The sequence below is a fragment of the Oryzias latipes genome, chromosome 15 (genome assembly GCF_053564925.1).
Source record: "Oryzias latipes strain Hd-rR chromosome 15, Olatipes_Hd-rR_3.1".
NCBI lineage: Eukaryota > Metazoa > Chordata > Actinopteri > Beloniformes > Adrianichthyidae > Oryzias > Oryzias latipes.
In genome coordinates, this window is record NC_136251.1 from 16,811,716 (window position 1) to 16,837,229 (window position 25,514).

Sequence of the window (25,514 nt, forward strand, 5' to 3'; positions counted from 1 at the left end):
GTCTTTGTAGCAAAGACATTAAAAAGACCCTTTAAGACCCATTAAAGACCCTTTCATTCTTGTGTGTCCGGCAGACTGTCTGCACGCCGCTTCCGACAGCTGGTAGAGCGCCTCCTGCAGTTCATCTCCACTCGCCTGTTTCCTGGAGACCCAGATGAACTTCCTCCTCTGTCAAAGTGCTCCTGGTGGATTCCCTCTGCTACCAAAGTGCTCAGCCTATTCAGTGAGTTTCACACAAACCACACAGCTGGATGTGTTTCTTTTTTTGGGTCACATTTTATGTTCTTTATATCTTTTTTGTTCAGATGCAGCCAACAGTGTCTCCTCTCCACCCATTATGCCCTTCACTGACTTCTACAACATCACTCTTGACCACATTGATTTCATGGAGGAGTACAGAATCTGGCAGAACCACGGCAACTCAAATCGGTCAGATTTACTGTCACACTGCTAGATTTTCCATCCGTTGGGTTTTTCCGCAGAGGGTGTCCAGACTGAAACAGTTTTCTTTCCAGTTGGCAAAACCAACGCATCCCAGGGATTAGGTTAACCAGCAGCTCCATCCCACATCCAACGCCCCCCAAAAAATAAAAAATACATGTGGGCACATGAGCACATGTCTTCCCAAATCCTTTTGAAAGTTCCTGAAAAATATGAATTTTCCACCTGCAGTTTTTCAATAATCAACAGAATTCTTATAGAAGCTACAAAGTCTTTGACTTGTAAACTTGCTGATACAGTTAATTTCATAGCATTTCTATTTATAATTATATTGAAATTCTAATCACTCTGTTTTCATTCTCACTCTGTAAGATTTGAGTATACATTTTGTCTAATACTACATTACATTCACACTGGCCTCTGCAACACCCTTTCAATGAAAAGTAGATACATGTATATGTGTGTTTCAGGCTTCCGTGTTCAAAACCCTTGTGTTCACGGGTAACTATACGCAAGTTTTAAGTCAGTTTTCGGGCTGTACATACAAAAAGCGCAGCCATTGAACCTGCGTTGAAAGTTAAACCAGCTGAACTTCGACCATTCGGGGACATGGATTTGGCAGTGGCGTATGGATAGCTTCCTTTTTAATTCATGGAAGTGAAACCGTTTGAAAATTGATGATGGATAAGAAATTAGTAGCAGCGATTTGTGTCCAGCTGGAATAAAAACTCTCATGTTCATGCATAGCTATGCAAGTTTTTAAGCTCTAAGTACAAAACGCGTTGCCACTAACTGCGCGTCACAAGTTGAACCAGGTTGAACTTTTACCAATCAGGGACTGGGTTTTGGTAGTGATGAACTGAAGACGTTCCCTTTTACTCATGGAAGTGCCAACCAATTGAAAATCGATCATGACGGTGAAATTAATGATTGTGGTTTGTGACTGGGTGGACGTATTTCAAATCCAGATAGAGCTGTGAAAGCAGAAGCCTGGAGCAAGATTTGCGGGATTTTCACCGCTTTCAACATTTCGCACAAAGGTTCTTCCATCTGTAGGTACATGCGCTAGTATCGGGTAACGACAGTCCAGTGTGAACACCAAATGTATACATTTGCTAAAAGCAAATATTCATTATTTGTTTTTTTTTACTGTCTTTTTCAGGTTTTCTTTCTGTCAGTTTCCGTTCATCCTGTCCACAGTGGTGAAGAAAGCCATCATTCAAAAAGACTCGGAACAGCAGATGATCAGCCAGGCCAGGGTGAGAAAATGAGAAGGCTCCAAACAACATAAGAGGCGAGTTGTTGTTGTTCAAGTTTATACAACAGCTGTGTGTTTGTGTTTCGCAGCAAAGCCTGGTCAGTAAAGTTTCTCGCAGGCAGAGAGTGGACATGAACCTTCTGTTCCTCAACATTAAAGTACGACGAGCACAACTTCTCAGCGACTCGCTGGATGAGGTCAGCTCCCAGAAATGCAACACTCGGATTCACTTTGTACTGATTTATATTTCTTTAAAGGATTTTTTAAAATCGAGATTAGAAAATGTAGTGTATGTCTATACTCTTTGTTTCTTTTGGGTTTCTTTTTTCCTGCAAAGGCATTCAAAATTTTCAATCTCCATTTTAATACCTTTACTCCTACTCGCTTCTGTATAGTAGGACAAGTCCCTACAAAAAAATGACATATTTGTGTTTTATAACAAAAACTCAGAAAGGCTGCTGTAATATGTTAGTTTTTGAGGGGTTAAATCAGGATCAGCTTAAAGTGAATAAAAAAAAAAAACAGGTTGTCAATTTGAAAAAAGGAAAAAAAAATTTGAAAAAGTTTTAAACTCAAAAGTACACATTGTAAAAGTGAAGGAAATATTGAAAATGTGAAATAATTAAAACACAAATTATAACAAACAAAATAAACTATTTGTACCAAACTTTAGAAGAGCGTTAACACCCCTATACGCCACATCAGAGGATGGATAAAATGGGCGACACCAACAGAAGAAACCCCCCAAAAACAAAAAGTCTGAACTCAAACTGTAAATTTAGGATTCAAATCAAAGGGAGAGAAATAATGAAAACATGAAAGTTGAAATTGCAAAACAGGAGCTGTTACAAATAAACATTATTTTTCATTTGGTATATTCAAGTTTCAAAAGTATTTTTTTTAATTTTATTTTCAATATTACTTTAAAGATTTAAGATTAATCTCTAGATTTAAGATTTAGATTTTTCATTTCAAAACAATAAAGAGGAATGAAAATAGTCTGTTATATTAGCATTAGAACATTGAAAATACCAAAAAGTGCTCCTCCTCAGACGGAAGCATCACACAAACGTAGAGATCTTTGGTGGAGGAAGAAGGGATTGAAGTGGACAGCTGCAGGGAGACTGATGGCTTCATCAACAGCTGCAGAGATCCTGAATACAACATTAATAAATTGTAAATCAAACAAATGAGCTTCCAAACATTTTGAACGTTATCAATAAACATTCAGCTTACCAGATACCAGATACCAGAAATCCTTCATACCCAACACAATTCAACTCTACAATAACTCACAATGCAACAGATAACCTTTGCACATCTTTCTTTCTTCTTTTCTTTCTTTTTCTTTTTTGCACATTTTTCTTTACCTGAACTGTCTGCAAATAGCTTTTTAAATTTTGCAATCTTATTGTTTGTTATTGTTATGTTACGTTTTTTGTCATTGGCTATGGTGACGAACAAATTTCCCACGTGTGGGATAAATAAAGGAATTCTGATTCTGATTACCTGTTCCATTGAGTTTAGTCGGTCTGCTCTGCTGTTGTGCGGTGTTCACTTGCTGCTCTGTGTGCTCACTTCAACTTTAATCTAGTAAAATTACGAGTTTTTTCTCGACTTAAAATCTCGTAATTTTTCCTTTATTTTTTTTGGTGGCCCTTAAACTCCGTCGTAAGATAAAGTTTTAAATTTATTTATTTATTTATTTTTTACTTGTCCTGTCCAACAGCTGAGCAAACAGAGAGAGAGGTGAAAACCTCTTGTGTTGGACATATTTTACTGTTACAACATGAGGTGATGAATCTTCCGTCACAAACGGTGTATATTTGAATTAACCCCTTTTGTCATTTAGACTAAACTTTATTTATATTATGGTAATTATATTTGTAGGCTGTTTTTTTTGTCAGACCGGATGGAAAAGAAAAGGAGGGAAGAAGACTGGGGGGGGGGGGGGGGTATAATCACAAAGCAATAAGTTGCTTGAAGTTTATAATCATCACTGTCAGGTGAAGATGTATAATAAATCTAAAAGGGGCGGGGCCTGTCCATATACACTCAAACATACATACCTGTTGGCTTCAGAAATCTTGTCAACACTGTTTGCTTCTTGCGACAGTCTTTTTTTTATTAAATCATGTTTGCAAAAAGACTATTTTAGATCCCACAGATTATTTCAAAGTTGTGTCGGGCACGAGAAAATCTCTGAATCTCTGTTTACAGTTGACGAGAAAGCGGTGTGACCTGAAGAAGAAGCTTCGTGTGACGTTTGTCGGGGAGGCGGGGCTTGACATGGGCGGCCTGACGAAGGAGTGGTTCCTGCTGCTGGTGCGACAGATCTTCCACACAGACTATGGTAGGGCTCGCTTTGACTCAACAGGGTCACCATCTCCAGGTGTTCCACTTAAGAGCAGATGTAGAAACTGTCCTCAGTGTTCTCCTAAGGGGTGACAGCTTATATCAGAGAATTTGAATCCTGATTTGATGTAGAGTCTGTGGAAAATGAAGCAATTCCCCTGTAAAAAAAAGGCAAACATACTCAGGTTTTTATTGGTTGAAATGGAAAGTACATTTTTATTAGTTACAGTCCTCAGCAGATGTGCTCTGTGAGGTTTCACCAGGGAGCAGGAGCACTTAAGTAAGTAAGGAAAGTGGCACGGTTTTGGTTTTAGAAATAGTGCCAGTCCAGTCCTTATTACGACTGTTTTCTTTCTTTTAGTTGTCTTTTAGCCTTTTTCCATGTCTGTTATTATCTCTGAACCACAATATGTTCCGTTTTTTTTAAGCCAATGTCTTTTTTTCTGCTTTTCTCATCTTGTTCCTTCAGAAATATTACTATAAATTTCAGTTTTATTGAGTGAGAAAAGTTTAGAAGTTGAGATCTGTTTTAAAGGTGGTGCTTTTGAAAAAGTAATCTGTTGCAGTTTCTTCCTGCTGAGCTTGAGTTACTATTTGAAAGATTTGAGTATTTTTCCTTTTAAGCACAGTAAGTGCTTTTGGTTACCAAATAAATATTATAATTTAAATTGCAGGCATGTTTAAATTTTGCTTTTTGATATAAAGTGGGCAAAGTAGGAGGGACTTTTAAAGTTGTATCGGTTTTATTTGCAGTAATATGAATTTTAAAACTCAAAGTGTTGCTTTTTAACCTTGAATGTAAGTTCCTAAAAGATGAAGGGTTTCTTTATTGAATTATATTTTTAAAGACTATTTTAGAATTTTTAAAAACATATTATGCTTTTGCAACAAATCTACCAACTCAAAACTCTAGGTGAAACTTAATTTTTCTAAAATTAAATGAGTATTTTTGCATTTTTTTTCTTTTATTTTTACAATAAATGTCCTTTTTATTGGCAGATGTTTTTCTCAGAATAGCTTGTCTGCTCAGCCCGTTTGGACAGATATTTTTTCTCCACATCTGTGACTTTGACACTCTTTCTTTCTGTCTGTCTGTCTCTTCTGACCAAGTAGTTTTTTCCATCGTCACTCCATCTTTTCCGCGGTCTTCTGTGTTTTCCCTGCCAGGGGACAGCGGCTCTGAAGCAACACACTCAATGAGGACTGTGTTCCCCTCATTAGCTGTGCAGGGAAAGCCCCCCTGCTCTGGCTCACACAAACACACACCCAGCTACGCAGACACACAGACAGGTGTACACATATGTGCACACAGCCTTTTCAGACTGGAGCAGTGTCGATTTCCTGCATTTGTAGAAGCAGGCTGGCCAGATGTGCCTCCACTCTGAACAGACTGCTGCTGTTCCTCTGTCAGGGCTGGAAAACCCTTTAAGTCTGGACTAGGAATAATGACAGGATGAAAGTTTTACTTAACAAAGTTCTTATCGTGTTTTCCTGCATTACACATCTAATGCTGGCAAGGCTTTTGCAAGTTATTCCCAAAGGAAGTAAGCAGCCTAACCAAATAAAGAACACAAACCTACAAAAAAAGAAAAAAAATACCACAATTGCAAATACATGTTTTGTTGTTTAACAAAATGTGGTTTTCCTTTATATGTTTTATTGACTTTCCCCAGAATCCAGTTACCTTTTTCTGTTGATATATCAAAAACATTTTTCCTGGTTTCAAATAGTGATTTTATGTAAAGCTGTGCATCCTCACAGAAACATCACTCCCTTTATCATAATAAGCAAGTGGCAGCAAATGTGCATGTTGAATTCAGTTCTATTTTTTATTTAACTGGACCAAAGTGATTGCCACTTGATGACAATAAACATCTCTGCTCTGGCTAAGCAGACCAAAGACGGGGAAAAAGTAACTTTTTGTCCTTTATAGCATTTTTTAATCTTCCTGATTTATTTATGTATTCTTTTATAATCCTAAATGTATCACTGACTCATTTTCTTTTGCAGCTTTTGTGTTGCCGTCTGTCTAAAGACTGTTAATCTCTTTGGTTTTGGTTTTACTAACTGGCCGGTGTGTTAAAATGTTACAGTGAGGTTTCTTTTTTGTAGGGATGTTCACCTACATGAAAGACTCGCGCTGCCATTGGTTCAGCAGTTGGAAGTGTGACAACTATTCAGAGTTCCAGTTGGTGGGAACAGTATCCTTACGCATTAAATCTGGGTTTGTAAAACCTTTTTTTTTGTTGCTGCTTCTTCATTGTACATATTATGCATCTTTAATCACTTTAGGCTGAATCTATACATGCAAAAGATGATAATTTTAGCATTAGAAGTCTTGCTGGATTGTAATCTTAAACTCAGTTTATTATGGGTTTTTTTGGGCGGGGGTGTACTTGGGGTACATTTGAAACGCACATCCTATTTAAGTTTGTGAAATGACATAAATATGTGTTATAAAACTAAAAAACTAGAAGGATTAACCCTCATCCATGCATTCTCAACTCAGCCATGCATTTGCCAATCACATCGGCTGTTCATCATGACATAAGAATGACACCAACAATGACCTTTGAATATACTGTAGTTTTCATTCAAAATTTTACATAGAGGTATCAAATAGTTTTTAGCTTTAAAATTCTTGGTTTAAAAACTTAACAGGAGTTATGACAAATTGTGAAAACCCTTGGAAAAAATCTAGTCTAGTCTTTGGCTTGTTTGTGAATTTAAGCATTTTTATTTTGTCTTTACATGTTTTAGTCTAAAAAACAGTTTATTCGCAATTTGTTTAATTACAAATTTTTTTGTACATTTTTTTTTTTTAAATTGTCATAATTTTATACCTGAAATTGAGTTTTTTGGACAGCTGCAGGTTCATTGTTGAATTATTGTATTATATATTGAAAATGTATCTGTAAAAAAAAGATGTTGGTGTTGTACTAAGAATACTGATATCAAGCATTGCCACAAAAAACTTTATTTTGAACATAAATCAATAGAGCAAATTTTAAAAACACTTAAAAAGGACCTGGGTTACTAAGAATTAATGATGATATGATGTCATCGATTTCACAAAGTTAAAATCTCATTGATATAAGCGTTTTGCGACGATCATTTATGAGTCCACTGTCTTCTGAAGATAAAAACTTTGATGGTTTTTAAAAAAAAAACATTTAAATAATTTTTTTAGCAAACATAGTTACGACGGAATGCGTCTATATTCGCCGATCTAGTGAGCATTGATGCACACTGGTTTTTGACAGAGGCTTCTGGGAAATTTCTAGGGGAACTGAATTTTGGAATTGTAGTAAAAAAAAAGAATTGTAGATTTGGAGAGCACTAAAAATGGCGAACGCACTATATAGTGCACAATAGTGAGTAGGGAAGGAATTCTGACACAACCAGAAACTTACACTTAATGCTGCATTCACACTGCGTGTGGTGCGTTCAGAATGTGCTCTACAGGGTGTTATGAACGCACATCCAGGCGGTGTTGGACACACAGGACCAGTGCCAGACATGCAGGTAGCAACAAGGAAGAAATTCACGTCACTACCAAATCCGAGTCTCTTAGGCTACGTTCACACTGCAGGCTGAAACGACCCAATTCCGAATTTTTTGCCCCTAAGCGGCCCAATTCCGATCTTTTCACGACAGTCTGAATGACACAGATCCGATCTTTTCAATTGCGACCCAGGCCCCGTGGGTTTGCCGGCCTGATTCCGAATTGTAGCCGTTCTTTTCAATTGCGACCGCCGTCTGACCGGCCAGGCGACTTGATTCCGAACTGTACGTCATCGACACGCAACAAACGTCATCATTTTGCGTTAAAGTAGGCAGGAACGAGAACGTAAACATCAACCATGGTGGACGATGCTGCTGAGACCCGTCAGTGGAAGGGAAGCGATGTCCCCGATTGGATTAATATTTGGGCTGATCGCTCTTTTCAGGCCAAACTCCAGGGCTCTGATCGCAACTGGGCGGTTTTTGAAAAAATTTCCAGATAAATGGCAGAGCGTGGTGTTGAACCTTTACCGCGATAACTTTTTTTTCTTTCTCCCCTTTGACCGTGCTCAAGCGCGGGGGACCCGGGCGATCCTCCTCCTCCTCCCTGTTCTGATCCTTAGATTCTCCAGAACGGGTTAATAAAGAGTCCATAGCATTTATTCTGGGGGAAACCTTCTTTTATTACCGTCCTCCGTAACACACAACATGAATGCGCGCACACACTGCACCCCCCCCCCCTATTCTCTATCGCGGCACGCGCTTGCACACACGCGGGCGAGCGGCTCCAACACATACACATTTCCATTCCACAACAGTGGGTACAGACGATCCAGACTCCATTGCCTTCTTAAAATGAGAAGATTGTAATTGTGCTGCTCCTTCGTGAAAATAAATTTAATATTACAAAAAGAGCTCCGCTTTTGACAACACTGTTGTTGACATCCATTGTTAACGTTTGCTCCGCAAACAAGTGACGTCGTTCACCGTTGAGTATTCTTCTGGCTTCTGCGCATGCGGGTCTCGTTTGGGTCGTGTCACGGTCACACTGGAGATCACAAAAGTTCGGATTTACTTGGAAATGTGAACGGTCTAGCAAATAATTCGGATTTTTTCAAAAAATCCGAATTGAGCATTAAGCCCTGCAGTGTGAACGTAGCCTTATTGGTCACAATACTGCGATTCAGCGTTAAAGGGTTCAACTGGTTGAACCGTCAGCGCGTGATCAATGAACGCCTGATTTGTAAGTAGAACTCGTGACCGGACTCAAAAACTTGGTTAGCGCAGCGCGATTACAGGCGTTCCGGACACCCTTGCCCAAATTATGGTCTGCCCCAATGACCGTGGACTAGGGAGGAACCAGCTCACAGATATGGCTGAAACATTACACAGAGCATCCTTAACGTGTTTCTAGAAGGACTGAGACCTCTGTCAGTGGTTAGAGAGGATGGTTTTAAAGACATGATCAGAGCCCTAAGTTACTTTTACAAACTAATGGAAAAAATAATATTGTAGAATATTTTACTGTTCACTAATTGCAAAAGTAAAAACCCATGTTCATAATAATAGTTTTTGCCCACTATTTCTATGGGAAGTTTAGACAATGATTAAATGCAGGGATCAGGAACCCTATAGCTTTTTGAGCCAGTTATGGCTTTTTTTGTGCTAGCATATAGCTTAACTGGGACCTTACATTTTTTCTTAGGAAATTCATGAACCATACAGGCAAAATTTCAATTTTTGTGAATGCATAATATGCCAAGCATTAGCAGTAAAATATCTGAGGGAAACCTCATCGGACTTATAACCAGCACCATCACCTTTCTTAAAACAAATTGCCCGTCACTTTACGTAAACGATAAATGACCAATGAGGAAACATGCAAGCTATTAACTACTTCTGCAATTTAACATGGAATAAAAACAAGGTTTGTCTAAGAAGGACAGAGGACTCCTTATTTTTCCAGCTTTTTTCACCAGAAACGAAAGTTTCTTTCTGATGCATAAAGGAAAAAGTTGCTGAACCCACAACTGCAAAGCCCTGGCATTATGGTTTTTCCCTAAATAGCATCAGTTTAACAGAATTTGAGATTTTCCAGGCTTCCAATCAAAACTCACAGCAGCTGAAAAGTCAATAATTACATATTTGTCTCACCTCAAAGTTATTGTTGCCCCCCCCCCCCCCCCCCCCCAAAAAAAAAAAACTGCTCAACAGGCAACATTGTCAAAAAAAGGTGTGAAGCAGATCATAATGCTTTCTAAAACTATATTATTTAAATGAATGCATTCATTTAGGATTTTCCAGTTTCTAACACAGCAAAGACGCTCTGTCGATTATTACTGAAGTTTTGTAAAATGTTCCATGGTTGTGTATCTGCATGACAGTGTTTGTGTGTGTTTGCAGAAAGCTCCTGCACTTCAGAGTTAGTTACAAGGCAGCTGGGAACTGTCAAAAGGTTATATAACCTAATAGCTGCTTGTTCCTGGCCAGGCTTGTGTGCGCATGTGTGCTCAAAAGTTAAACCACCACTTTTCAACTGGGTAAATAGTATGAGGATTTAAAAATAAGAACTATTAATCTATGAATTCTTTAATTGTATGAAGACTGGACTTGAATTTGGGTTTGAGTGGTGCAAAGAATGTGAAGATGTGGGACATCCTCTGAGGTAATGCGCCTATGTATATAGGTTTTACATATCTATAAGGACCACACGCTTGATGGGTTGAAAAGATCAGGAAAAAGGAGTTACAAAAGACGTGTTAATTCATGTTGCACATATTTAAAGTGTGTGTGTGTTGTTTGGCAGAGCCAGTGAGAGTATAAAGGAAAACAAAAGAAAGTGTGTTAACTTGTGTTTGACTTGTCTTTGTGTGTTTCCTCCTGGGTGTTCCACATGTGCAATTGTTCTAAGAGCTAATTCATCAGCCTGTGTTCATGCGCAGTCGTCATGACGCCGCTGCATCGTCATGGATTTATTCTTGTTAAGAACAAAAGCAGACTATATCCAGCCAGAAGGCTAGAGAAAAAGGATAGAACAGAAGATGCAAAATCCCATAAAGAAAGAAACAAAGACAGGAAAATAGACGTTGCAGGACCAAATGCATTTTCCCTGTCCTTTTACAGTCTGGGTTGCTATGTCTCTCATTTTTTAAATGCCATAAAAGCAAAAGTTAAGACAATGTAATCATCAAAATTAGTGGCAACTAGAAAACTCAGATAATGAGTATTGTCTGAGTCTAAAATTGTCATGGTAGTTACTCTTACTGGTGGAAACTTGAACCTAATAACAAATAAGCATGCATTAAAAAAGGGGTTGAAAGGGACTTTCCATATTTTTTACACCAACTTTGATCATCTTTAGATCTATTTTAAATGCATTCCCAGTGGTCTGTTAATTATGATTTTTAGCTAAAATAAAACAAATCAAAACAAAACCATAGACATAGTGTCTGTAGAGCTGCAGTGGTTCATAGAAATTCACCAGTTCCTGCCAACAGTGGAACTGTTGGCTTGAAGTACACCTATCCCCTTTTCCCATCATCCCTTTGTTTACACGCTCCCTGCAGCCATTTTACAGCCCCTCACAACCCAAACACAACATAACAGGTACTGTACAGTTTTAAACCAGATGTAAGCTTAGACGAGTAAAGCAAAGACGTACATGGGTCTAGTCCTCTACAAATGAATGCGTCAGAATAGATCAGAGCAGGGAGTTTGTGGCCCACCAATTGTAGAACCTAGATCATAACTACAAGCTTTTTCCAATGCTATTTTTGTGTCTGTTCCTTATTCCAAACGATTTGAATAAAAAATAACTCAGAAATGCAATTTTAAGCTTACGGTAATTGTCTTTATAGATCTCCACCATTATCAGGAAAATGCTACAAGAACATGTTATAGGATAGGATAGGATAGGATAGGATAGGATAGGATAGGATAGGATAGGATAGGATAGGATAGGATAGGATAGGATAGGATAAGATAAGAGTTTATTGCCATTTGGAAATTTAAGACAAGTACATTAGAATTTTTCTTCGGCAGCTCTTAAGTCAGGGTGAAATACATAAGGACAACAACACAACAAAGACTAACAAGGATCAGAAATGAAAATGGGGAACAAAATTGAAGATAATATCATTTAAGATATTTAAATATGTATGACTTGCAGAAAGACGTAATGCAGTCATAACCACACATTATTGCAGTGTCTCAACCTTTTTATTATTCCACCTTTTTGTCATGTTTGTGACATATTGTGGTTGTTCATTGCACTTAGTGTCCCGGTTGGTTAGCATGTTGTGTGGTTCAGTTAAGTCCAGTCTCCCCTCTCTTAAGGCCTGCGCTAGCATTCTGACTGCAGCTGGGAAGAAGCGGTTGTGAAAGCGTTTGGTGTGTGCGTGGATGCTTTAAGCCCTGCGGTGTCTGGGGTTGTGGCCTGAGTCCACACAATGGATCAGTGCGTCGGCAGGGTAGTGTCTGTCCCGGATGATCTTTACAAGAAAACAAAACCTGTTTCTGAGAGTAGGGCGTTGTTGCACACAAAGGAACGCCATCTTTTTCAGAACTTTCATTGAAATTGGTCTTTAAAGACATTTTTTTTCAGACTTATGAACCAAATAGTAAACCGTGTGTAAGGAAAACCACATGTAGCCTGAGTCACCAAACATCTCAATTTATATGCTAAAAGTTCAAATTTCTCAATTTAATCGCATCATCCAGCTTTCAATCACCTCCTAATAAGTCGTCAGCAACACGTGATTAGCTACTACAGTCTACTGTACATGAAACATTTTTAGGCTGACATTTGTTCTGTTCTCCACTCTGTTTTAAAAGAAAAATCTGAAAGTTACGATTACTGGATCAGGTTTAGCTGAGGGAATTTAGAGGAAGAGTTCCAAACAACCAATCCTATGAAAGGACTCAGTGTCATCAAGTTTCCTTTTGCCCTCCAGCATCCCAGTTTAATCCAAATGTCAACAAATATTTGTGGAGCTTGATACAGGATGAGTCTCAAATCTCCCATCTCTGGGGATTTATAGATGTTCATTTAAAAAAAACAAACAGAAAAAGGTACATTGACCGTTCAGTGGAAACCTCAACCAATTGATTGCTAGAGAGCTTCTTAACCCACTGCGTTACCTTGACCTCACCTGGGTTTAACCCCTTGACGTCTGTTGATGTATCAAACCGTCTCTGCTCCAAACTATTGCTGCTATTTAAGTATTTACTTGAAAGCAAAAACATTAGTGACTTTTTTTTCATAGTTGGAAATAAATTCAGTTCTCAGGGGGATAACAGAGGTGTACAGTAGTTTATGAATTTTAAGTCCCATTTACACCAGCTGAGTTGGTTCTCAGCCTAATACTGACCTTGGAAAGATCACCTTAACTCTATCTGGATAAAAAAACAAAAATAATTTTCTCTTTTACTTGCGATTAAATTCCCACTCTAATCATCTTTTTTTATGCAAAATCAAAAACTTGTCGTTTTCTGGGACATATTTTCTGCAGATCTGGCAGGAGTTCATTAGAAATTCCCTTCAGAGTTGTGGGCGGGACCGCCTACATTTCCCATCATCCCTTTGTTTCCACTCTCTCCCGCTAGCTTACAGCTCCTCACACCCGCAAACTATGCAACAAATATGGCGAGTAATGTTAGAGCTATCCAGACATACAGTTTTGAGCCGGATGCCAGCTTGGATGAGGAAAATGTAGACGTACATGGATCTGTTTGTCTACAAGTGGATACATCAGAATGGAGCGGAGCATGGGAACTTGTGGCTTGCCATTATATGTCCTACGGCACAGCTACAAGCTTTTTCTGATGGCATTTTTTTCCCAATTATTTAAATAAAAAAATAATCATAAATACACTTTTAAGCTTAATTTTTCTTTATAAAGTTTTTTTTTTTCCATCGTGAGAAAAATGCCACAGACACATTTCATTGGAGTGGGTCTTACACTGGTTCTGTCCAGCAACAGTATGACCTCATACTATGTAGCAGAAAGATCTTTGATGAACTGCTAGAAATGAGTGACATAAAAAATAAAATCAAGCAGCTGAATGTAGTTTGCTCTGCTACAGTCTTTGGTCAGTTCTCAAGGGTGCAGTGTGTCAAACCATACACATTTAAAATAAAAAGTGGAAAATCCTTTGCGTCCCTACAGTCAAACTGTTGTCCAGGCTTTCCTAATGGTCCCCTTGAAACAAGCGCAAAACTGGTGGTAGTCTGAGTTGTGATGTTTGTGCCTGTCTGTAAGTGAATTCCTAACTACCTTCTGGTTTGCGGTAATTCATTTCAGAGTATGTTTATTTTATTTTCTCTGCGCTGTATGTGTGTGTATATATGTATATGTGTGTGTTTTACACGAGCTGTGTGTGTATCACTTACCTGAAATAAGCGCACACAGTTACACAGCTGGCACACGCATTTACGACACATGTGGTTCCCACATGTGTCAGCTGTAAGTGTGTGTGTGTGCACGTGAGAGTAGGAGTGATATTGGGCCACCGCCCCTTTGACCTAATTAAGGAGGGAAAAAAGTTGCTGGTGGAGATTACAGTCCCCATGTTTCTCCCTCTATCAATCAAACACACTTTATTTACATACAGATGCAGAGCAGGAGGTTTAACCACTGATCTTGTTTGTTTTTTTTAAACATTTTCTTTAAAAATTCCTGATCTAAAACAGATTTTTTGGATTTATAAGGCATCTTTAATAATTTCATTCATGCTGTAATTCTTTAACTAACTAACCAAAACAATTATTCCTATTGTATTGATGCACATTTAGCATTCAAATCACTTTTCACTTTATGACATTTACCACTCACAACAGCGTTTTTGATCAAATTTGTGAACTTCTGATGTTATCCCTCCCAAATTGAAGTTTACATTTGCAGTAAGAAAACGGAGTCAAACCTTTAATTCATAAATTAACGCGTTTGTTTAGTTCCATCCTGCTACTTTAGCCCTCAAGTGGGAAGGCCTTTAAATTTTTTTCTGTGCCGATTCCCTTTTTTGCTCGTCAATTTTATCATTTACAATTTTCTTTTCAAAACTATCATTTATTGAATGTACATAAACTGTTTGTGGGTTTATTCCTTAATCGTGTGTTCTCAGCTGATGGGCTTAGCGGTTTATAACAGTATCGCTCTGGACATCCACTTCCCTCTTTACTGTTACAGGTAAGTCTTCACCTGACACATTATTGATCCAACTGTGTAGTTTGGTCTTTTTTTTATCTTTAAAATTTATAGATTACAGTTGAGTTGGTATTCAATTTTTACTTTTCTTCCATAAACACTATTTTACTTTATTGCACTATTCTGCTTAACAATGATCTTAGTATTGGTGACATTTTTACAAGCTGAAACAGCTTTTTAGGACATGCCATCTTTTTCAAGGCTTGGAGATGAAGTTAACACATCAGTTTGGTCGTTTTTGTGCCTTACATTATCACATATTAACATTTAGAAAGCCCAGGTTAAATCTTTTGGTTCATTATTTGTTGTTGTTATAAAAACCTTTCTGCTTAAAAAAAATAAAGTTATATTTTAGTTAGATCTTGTTGGATTACAATGATGTCATTTGTCTAAGTTATGCACTTAATGCTTAGATGACTGCAATTATGAAAAACTTTCCTGCAGCTATTTACTCAAGCATCAGTTTTCACACATCACAGTTAAGAGCCTCATCTGGAGCCAGGAAATGAACCACCACTCTTCAACTTAATGATGAGTGTGATCCTTCTTGACCTGCAGCCAGCAACTAGCTTTTTTTTTCTTGTCAAAACATCAAAGCCCTTTACTGCATTTGATCCAATCTGCCTGTAAAGGCTGAAACGGATGCACCCTGACAGTCTGACATCTCTTTCTTGCGAACATTTTATTTGTTATTAGCGTGTGAATCACTGCACCAAAGATGCTTCTTTAATTTGAATATTTTATTCGTTTGTGTTTTTGAACCTGAACCATTATTTTTTGTTCTTATTTATTTAAAGGAAGCTCCTCAGTCCACCAACTGTACCATGTGACCAGAATGCCTTTGTTGGCATGGCAACAGCCACCTTAGAGGACCTGCAGCAGGTCATGCCGGTAAGTGTCTTAACTTGTTGTCTGAGACTCGGATTGCAAAGATTAAAAGTGTATTCAGTAATATTATGGGGTTGAGAGTCAGTTGATGGTTCACACAGCAGCATTTGTGAACACTGGGTTCATGAAAAATTAAACACACCAGGGTCTCAGCAGTTAATATCCTGAAGTCAGATTACATTAATGGGCCACGTTCCTGAGGACACTCGAGTTTTTATGCAAACACAAACACTTTACTTTGAGCAACAATTTAAATAAGCGGTGGTATATTTTACTCATGCGTTTAAAATGAATTTATATATATTTAAATATCTGTTTATTTAAGTGGTTAACAGCTGTCTAGGCTTTTTTTCACTTCAGACTAAGGTCATTTGAGATGCAACATATTGTCTCTAGTTAAAATGAAAAACCATATTGAAAGAAAGCTAGAAAAAAACATAACAGCATTTAATAAACCCTAAAGCCATTATTCTTAAAGTAGAATCATAATAATACATGATGGAGCCTGCAGACATCTACTACCCACAAGTCTCAGTGGAAGTGTTGTATAATAGCCTTTCAACTTTTTAATTATGTAAATATTTTACTTTCTGCCAATTTCACAAAATAAAAGTGTATTTTTAAAAACTGATAGAGTGAAAAACAGAAATGTATGAAAACCAAAGGGAAAGAAAATTATCACAAAAGATTTTTGGTTTAGAAGTTTTTTCCTCAAGTCATACTTCTGTTTGCAGATAAACAATTGTATTAACCCAGAATGCCATTTTGCTAGCTCCGGAACATAAAGTAATTACAACATCAATATGATAGCTCTTTAAAATAAAAAAATTAAAATAAAACAGCCGTTTCAGTTAAGCTTCTGCAGTTCTCTCATCCACCAACAGAGGGTGATAGAGTTCTACATTTCATTCCCCTCTCACATTGATACTTTTAATTCTCTGCATTGAATGTCAATATAAAACTGAAAGTTTTGGTGCCGTACTGATTCAGAAATAAACACCCTCTTTTTTCTGCACATGTGCCTTTTTTAATCAATTAAAGAATATGTGGCAAACCCTAACTACTATGCATTCTGGGTTAATGAGAGTCAAAATGTGTCAACTTTAATTTCTCTTTTTGCCAGTTTACCACTAATACAAAAAAGCGAAGGTGCAAACTGATTTGTGTTCCACTTTTATTTTGGCTCAAATCAACAACTGTTTGACTCACTATTTTGTTCTTTTCTGCCAAGATCCCAGCATAGAATTGTTTCAAGCCCTGAACTTTAGCTAGATCATTCCAACACCATAATTACCTTCATATTACATTCATTTTTTGCATTCTATAATGGGAATAGTGTGGCTACTGATCCAAATTCAGCCAGCCCTTACCCGTCACGTGTATTGTTTCTAATTTGGCTAAATGGGTGACTTTGTTAAAAGAACAAGACAAGCAATGATCTGTTTGAATTTGTCCTTGCAAGATGTTTTTTACACCAAGCAAACCTAAAAATTAAAACTGAAACAAACTCAAATGCACAGAGAACATCTGAATAGATCCCATTAATTGATCCGACTGTGTGGCTTGGTCTGGTCTTGGTCTGGTCTCGTCTGGTCATGTCTGATCCTCCATGTCCAAACCATTGCACAATCCACCACCATGCTCCACTATCACTGTAGAGAATTCTGTTAATTGTTGTTATTGATGCTCTCCTAAGCCAAACTTTCCACATCGATCATACCTTTTAGTCTTTTCTAACTGTCTTCTATGAATTTTTACGTCTAAAATTGTTGAGTTCCATAGAGAAAAATGAGAAGCTTTAGCTTCTCTGTACATCTACAGGGAGAAGCTGTCCAGACCCTCACACCTAATAGAAGTTGCAACCTTTGCAAAGGTTTTCCACTTGTCAATGACATGTTCTTCCTTTTAAGTCAGATATATGCTACACACAGAACTTAATGACAGATGCCAGGTATTTAAATGAAGCATTTTCTGGCAAAAGAGTGAAGTAACTCTGTACAGCAGATTGAACTTCACTCCGTTTACTAACACCGGATAGAAAATAGGGATGCTAAAGTGGAAAGTAGGTCACACTAAGGCTTATGTAACAATCCACTGAGTGAAAAATCACAAGCTGTATCCAGGCAAAGTGATCTGATCCGTAATTTGTGTCACGTCCAAAACCTTCCTGACTGTGAAGGTCAAAAACTCCTTTTGCCACTGCACCACCCGCACACACACACACAGACACACAAAAAGGTGGTGCTTTAACTGACCACAGTGTTGTGTAACATTAGAGTATCAGATATGGAGCTTGTATGGTATCAGCAGCCAATACATTGTGACTCAAAAAAAGAGTATTTTAGACCGTTGGCAGCTAAGTCAAAATCCAACTTCATCCCACAGCCTCTATAATTTTGTTTAAAAATACAAATAACTTTATTGAAAAAAGCAAGGGAGCTTTTGTAGTTTCTCAGGGCTTTAGGAGGTTCCCGGTTTAACAGCTTCTGTACATTGATTTCAGATTTGCAGCCTTAAATATTTTTGTAAAGACTTGCTGCTTTGCTTAAGGGTTCTTTGGCACTTTTGACATGGAGACAAAATGTGCTGAACTTGTCAGAGTTCAGACTGGAGGCTATGTTTCTGGATTGAAGGCTTTCTTTTGCTTGAAGAAAATGTCTTTAGAAAACAAAATCTCATTTTTCAACCTAAAAAAGGGGAGTTTTTTTGAGTTTCTCATCAGTGTATGAAAGTGGAGAAAGATGTTCCACTGAAATGAAAGTGTGAGTGTTCCTGATTCTGTCTGCAGGAGCTGGCTCATGGTTTAGGGGAGCTGCTGAGCTACGAGGGAAATGTGGAGGAGGACTTCTACCTCACCTTCCAGGTAAAAAAGCTTGTTTTTTTATGCATTTAAACTCAGTGAAATGCCATTAACACGTAAAATTTGTTAAAATCAAGTTACTTACATTCGCTCTTATCTCTAAGTTTATTTAAAAAATTTGACTACCAGTTCTAATGTCAGAGACCTGACTACATGAAACTCCCCAAGCAGCTGTTGTAGAAATACTGCAGCAATAGACAGGATGTTGGAGTAGAAGCACTGTGACAAACATATGTGCCAGTTTTCACTGCTGTTTGATTCCAGTATCATCAATTTTGTACTACAGAGTGATTTCCAGCAGCTCCATGCATGCCATCTGGAAAAATACAGTAGCATTTAGTCAATCAACAAATGAAAAAAGGAAAAGTTGATTAGTGCAGTTACCATATTCAGCATCAGCCATGAAAATTGTCAATTTGTAAACTTATTAATGGTAAAAACAAGGACATCTCTGGAAAAGAGATTTTGGTGAAGGTGATCACTTCTAGATATGTGATTTTTATGTTTGTATGTATACCAGTATATATATAAAAAAAATGCCCCTCTCACCCTCCGCGGGTGGTTTCTCCTCTAAGCTCGGGTCCTCTACCAGAGGCCTGGGAGCTTGAGGGTCCTGCGCAGTATCTTAGCTGTTCCTAGCACTGCGCTTTTCTGGACTGAGAGGTCTGAGGTCTTTCCAGGTATCTGTTGTAGCCACTCCTCCAGCTTGGGGGTTACTGCCCCGAGTGCTCCAATTACCACAGGCACCACTGTCACCTTCATTTTCCAGGCTTTCTCCAGTTCTTCTCTGAGTCCCTGGTATTTCTCCAGTTTCTCATGTTCCTTCTTCCTGATGTTCCCATCGCTTGGCACTGCCACATCCACCACAATGGCTTTCCTCTGTTCTTTATCCACCACTACAATGTCTGGTTGGTTCGCCATTACCATCCTATCAGTCTGGATCTGGAAGTCCCACAGGATCTTTGCCCTCTCATTCTCTACCACCTTCGGAGGTGTTTCCCATTTTGACCTTGGGGTTTCCAGTTCATATTCTGCACACATGTTCCTGTATATTATTCCAGCCACTTGATTGTGGCGCTCCATGTATGCTTTCCCTGCCAGCATCTTACACCCTGCAGTTATGTGCTGGATTGTTTCAGGCGCCTCTTTGCACAGCCTACACCTTGGGTCTTGTCTGGTGTGGTAGATCTGAGCCTCTATCGCTCTGGTGCTCAGGGCTTGTTCCTGGGCTGCCAGGATGAGCGCTTCGGTGCTGTCCTGTAGGCCAGCCCTTTCTAGCCATTGGTAGGACTTCTTGATATCAGCCACTTCAGTCATGGTCCGGTGGTACATCCCATGCAGGGGTTTGTCCTCCCATGAGGATCTGTCCTCCAGCACTGTATCCTCTGCTCTCCATTGCCTGAGACATTCACTGAGCACACTGTCAGTTGGGGCCTTGAGCTTGATGTACTCATGCATCTTGGATGTTTCATCCTGGATAGTGGCTTCTACGCTCACTAGTCCTCGGCCTCCTTCCTTGCGGCTAGCATACAGTCTCAGGGTGCTGGATTTGGGATGGAACCCTCCATGCATGGTAAGGAGCTTTCGTGTCTTAACATCCGTGGTCTGTATTTCTTCCTTTGGCCTTCTTATTATTCCTGCAGGGTATCTGATAACTGGCAGTGCGTAGCTGTTTATTGCCCGGGTCTTATTTTTGCCATTGAGCTGGCCTCTCAGGACTTGCCTTACCCGTTGGAGGTATTTAGCTGTTGCAGCTTTCCTTGTTGCCTGCTCCAGGTTGCCATTTGCCTGTGGAATTCCAAGGTACTTGTAACTGTCCTCGATGTCTGCTATTGTTCCTTCTGGGAGTGAGACCCCTCCTGTGTGGACTACCTTGCCTCTCTTTGTCACCATCCGGCTGCATTTCTCGAGCCCGAATGACATCCCAATGTCAGTACTGTAGATCCTGGTGGTGTGGATCAGGGAGTCAATGTCACGCTCGCTCTTGGCATATAGCTTGATGTCATCCATGTAGAGGAGGTGACTGACGTTGGCCCCATTTCTGAGTCGGTATCCATAGCCAGTCTTGGTGATTATTTGACTGAGGGGGTTGAGACCTATGCAGAACAGCAGTGGGGACAGAGCATCACCTTGGTATATCCCACATTTGATGGACACTTGTGCAAGTGGCTTCCCATTGGCTTCAAGGGTGGTTTTCCACAGCTTCATTGAGTTTCCTATGAAGGCTCTTAGAGTCCTGTTGATGTTGTAGAGCTCCAAGCATTCAGTGATCCATGTGTGTGGCATCGAGTCATAGGCCTTCTTGTAATCAATCCAGGCTGTGCACAGGTTGGTGTGTCGTGACTTGCAGTCTTGAGCGACTGTTCTGTCGACCAGGAGTTGGTGTTTGGCTCCTCTGGAGTCTCTACCAATACCCTTCTGTGTGTTACTCATGAATTGATCCATGTGCCTATTTATCTTGTGTTCAGCCCAGGAACAAGCCCTGAGCACCAGAGCGATAGAGGCTCAGATCTACCACTCCAGACAATACCCAAGGTGTAGGCTGTGCAAAGAGCCGCCTGAAACAATCCAGCACATAACTGCAGGGTGTAAGATGCTGGCAGGGAAAGCATACATGGAGCGCCACAATCAAAATATATATATATATATATATATATATATATATATTTATTTATTTTTTCCTCCATTAGCTGTAAAAGAGACGGACAATAGCTCTGGTCAGGTAATTTATTTGTTAGTACAGTTTTTAAATGCTACAACTTCTCTATTATAACAGGATATGACATAAACCAGGTCCAGTTGACCTTTTTTTAACCTATTACTTTGATGGAATCAACCTGGATGGATGAGATTCTACACAGACTAACCAAATATCCACTAGGGGTTCATTGTTAATCAAGCTTCAATCTGGAAGTCAGATTAGCTAAAATATTGTTTTTAGTTTTAAAATCGGGGCAGTATTATGTATACAAAAGTCATATTAAAGAATTTTCCATAATTTGTGTCTTTAAATACTGTTGTCTGAATTTTGCTGGTTTTTATCTTGAATGCTCAGTCATCTGCTGTTTAAAAAGCAAGTATATTATAGTTACATAATCATTCCTTTACATTTCACTCTTCTGGCACTGATTTATATATGTTAAAAGCAGAATTGAAAGAAAGGGCCTTCCTGAAAGTCTTTCTTCAGCTGTTTTGAGCTCACTCACTCTATTGAACTCTCTTTTAATAAGTGACCTTTCGCATGACTGGCATTTTTGTTGAGTTGAAGTCAGCTGCCAGGAGCCAAAGCCACCTTTGAATGCTTGTAAGTCTTGGTAGCTTCTAATTTGGCTTCTTGGAGGAAAGAAAGCCCTTCTATCTAACCTAACCAGCATCCCATTCGAAAGCACTGGAACATTCAGCTTTCTTGTTTGATATGTTTGGTAACTGAAACCGGCCCAAATTTCTACAAAAACCTTGTTTTGTCTAGACTTTTTACTTTTATCTGTTTGTATTAAAAACACACTTCCAGTTTGTCTTAGTTGCTGCGGTGCTTAACTGCTGCCCTTTCGTATTGCGTTGCGTGTTTCATGAACGAAGCTCGTCAGACCTGCTTCGTAATCGCACATAATACAGTCGTTTATGTGGCAGTGGGCTTCTATAGGGAGAGTTGGGGATGACGGGTTATTTAAGCACACCATTGGAGATGTTATTTTAAGCCACGGTGAGAGCTACAGGCGGGTCAACAGTTGCACCTCTGTGACAGATATTCCACTGACCTGCAGCACACTGGCCCTGTCTGTGTGGATCTGCAGCCCCCATTTTTTTTTTTTACATGCTTTGGCCCGGTCACAACTCCATTACTACATACATTTATTTAGAAAATAAAATCTGCTTCTCTGTTTTTTGCATTCTTGCCTTGGTGTGCATCAATAACAATCAGGGTTTTTAAAGGGGTACATAACTAATAAATTAGTTAAAAATATTGCTTTAAAATGAACAACAACTTAAACGTTCTGGGGTGAATCCATCAGTCATTTTCATGTAAAGATGTCACTTACCTTCCACATTGCCTTGTGTCTGAATAAGTAATATGTCATAGGTTCTTTTTCTATTTTTTGGTAATTACTATGTCCATTCATCTTCCTGTCGTCTGCACATCAACTGACTTGAAGTGCTTCTATGTGTAGAGGGCAAAACTATCTTTCTGAAGCATTTACAGCTTGATGGAAAAATGTCAGCATGACATCAGCTTTTCTTTTAAGCCACACATACTATCATGGATAGTTTTAATCAATGAAATTCTTAGAATAATGTAAAAAGTCCTAGCAAACATAGGTAAATTTTTTTGTTTGTTTGAATTGTGTTGTATAAATTAAAAAAGCGTGTTTTTTTTAGAAATGTTTAAATATAACACAGAATCAATCTGGGAGTGTCGTCCATCATTATTTAAATGAACTCGAGTGTTAAAACAGTGACTGGAATTGGTTTCTTTTTTTAAGCTGCATCTTGGATTGGTATGACAGTTTCAAGCAGGTTGAACTTTGACCAATTAGGGACCCGGATTTGAAAATGATGTATGCATGCCATCCCTTTTAATACATGAAAGTGCCAACCAATTAAAAATTGACCATGGAGGAAAATATAATTGCAGTTTGTGTATGGCTGGAAGTATAAGACAACAAGTCTGAAATTGGAATAGAGCTGTGAAAGAAAAGGTCTGCAGCAAGATTTGCACTGCTTTGACATTTCACACCTGGCATTTTCCAAATGTAGGTGCTGAACATCTGTGGTAAGTAATAGAATAAGAAGAAGAAGCCCATCCCTGGTTGCCCAATGTGAACACCATGTGTTGTACTTGCGTTTTAGAAAACGTGCTTAGCGAGTCAATTACTCTGACTACTCAAACGTTCTCATTTGTAATTTTGTAACTATGAAACTTTAAAGTAAGGTCTATTCTAAAACAGTTTTCTTTTTTATCAGTGCCTGTGTCAAGGTTTTGTTTTCTGTGTTCCAGATTAGTCAGGAGGAGATGGGCATTATGAAATCCTACAACCTGAAGCCTGGAGGAGATAAAATCCCTGTCACCAAGCAGAACAGAAAAGGTGAGCCAATATTAACTTGAATGATAACATCCCAGATTTATATATTTATTTTTATTTATTTTTTGGAACTAAAAAGTCAGTTTTAAGCCCAGCTTCTTCTCCGAGCTGTGAATATTTGTCTTGCACATATTTTGGAAATAAAACCATGGTTCCTCTGTGCAGTGGTCATTCGAACCACAGCAATATCAGCTCTTTCAGTAAAGTTGGATATTATTCAAACTTGCTTAAAAGCCTTCTTATTTTCAAATAAATAAAGTACAAACCTTTATTTTATTTATGAAGGTTTTCCATCCTGCAAGTATTCAGGTGCAGTGGGGTTTTTTTGCAGAGCAAATGAACCAAGCAGACAGCTTGTAATGGAATAATAAAAATGCTTTTATTTTCTTTTTCTGCAGAGTATGTCCAGCTCTATGTCGACTTCCTGCTGAATAAGTCCATTTATAAACAGTTTGCTGCCTTTTACCACGGCTTCCATAGTGTGTGTGCCTCTGATGCCTTGATGGTGAGTTTGGAGTTCAATTTTTGTTTTATCATTTTGAAAAATCTCGCAAAAAAAGCATAAAAAACATTTTATCTTGGTTTTAAAAAGCCAATATTTTTATTCTGTGACTGTGTTTGAACACAGGACAGGTTAAAGACAAAAACACGTTCAGTGTGCGACAAATATACATTTTTTGGTTTTCATCTTAATTTGACAGTTTTTCACCTTATTTTCAAGAACAGACAGTAGTTTAAATTATTATACATTTATAGATTTTTCTGTGAAAATGCCTTTTTTCATTTTGGCAAAAATGTATTGTAAGCCACTTATACATTTCTTTGAGTTTTACATATGTCTCATTTAAGCAAACCTTTCAAAGTTACACTTGATGTTGTGTTTTTATTTATCAATTGTAACTACCATAAATATAGTAAACTTTGCAAAAAAAAAGGAGTTTCCACATTTGCATTTGGCAGCCTGATAGCTTGATACAAATGTCATTTTCATGTACTTTTAGATGAAACGGGTGTTTCCATTGCAAAAATCCAATTAGGTGGGAAATTAAGTATTTTTTTAGAAGATTTTAAGGTAAGAATACATTTTTAACTCATTTAAGAGTGAAAAAAGAAAAAAAACGTTATGTTTTGGTCCTTCCTCGTTTAAAGACTTTCTACAGTTTAAAAAAAACTCCAAATAATAAAGAAAACATAAATCATTTAAAATGTGCTAAAAAGGGCAAAAACGGACATGACCTGCATCAAAAATGTGCCAATACCAGGATAAGCATGAATGTGGATGATTTTTTCAGGACCCTGTTCTATAAATAGACGCCTTTCTCCTGACCTCCTTTTTCTTCTGTTATCATAAGAATGTGGTAAGGTGGGCCTCTTGACAACATGCCAGTTCTGTTAACAACATAATCTTAATAGAGGTCACAGAAACTAGTAGAAATAAATCCATTTCTGGGTGAGTTAAAGGATGGCTGCTTGGGTCATTTAGTTAAGGTTTTGTGTAATCAACCTACTCTGTCTTGCAGCTTAGCTTGTCCCATGATAAGCTAAGTATGTATTTCCTGTTCCAACATACCAGTACTGATAGAAGTTACCACTTCCTGTGGAGCAACAGTGGAAACAAACCCTTAAATGCTTAAATGTTGATTCTCATCATTTTCTTGGAACAATGCTTTCATGTAGTCATTTTATAGCTCATGTTGATTATTTAAAAGCACCAATGTTCACATTTTTATCATTTAGATATTAATTTTAAACAAAAAGAACTGATTTATGAAACTCCACATAACTGATTACAATTTCCTCATATCTTACCTTTTACAGACTTATTTGTTTCTGAAAAGTCAAAGTCAAAATATTTTGAGGATATCTTGTGGTTTGACCTCTAACCTTTGAGTTCTGACCTTCCCTGCTTTTGGATTTAGGGT

The 25,514-nt window shown here is 38.2% G+C and overlaps 1 protein-coding gene across 3 annotated transcripts in view; it reads left to right on the forward strand.

The window, feature by feature from the left end:
* The window catches only part of hectd2 (HECT domain containing 2), a 61,631-nt gene that overhangs the window by 20,649 nt on the left and 15,468 nt on the right, over positions 1-25,514 (forward strand). For all 3 annotated transcript variants that reach the window (XM_011484259.4, XM_078932412.1, XM_078932413.1), the window contains 11 exons: positions 75-223; positions 306-429; positions 1,604-1,700; positions 1,789-1,896; positions 3,920-4,052; positions 6,167-6,255; positions 14,681-14,745; positions 15,561-15,654; positions 18,440-18,514; positions 23,508-23,595; positions 23,991-24,097. In XM_011484259.4, coding sequence (XP_011482561.1) covers positions 75-223; positions 306-429; positions 1,604-1,700; positions 1,789-1,896; positions 3,920-4,052; positions 6,167-6,255; positions 14,681-14,745; positions 15,561-15,654; positions 18,440-18,514; positions 23,508-23,595; positions 23,991-24,097 — 1,129 coding nt within the window. The remainder of the gene's footprint in view (positions 1-74; positions 224-305; positions 430-1,603; positions 1,701-1,788; positions 1,897-3,919; positions 4,053-6,166; positions 6,256-14,680; positions 14,746-15,560; positions 15,655-18,439; positions 18,515-23,507; positions 23,596-23,990; positions 24,098-25,514) is intronic.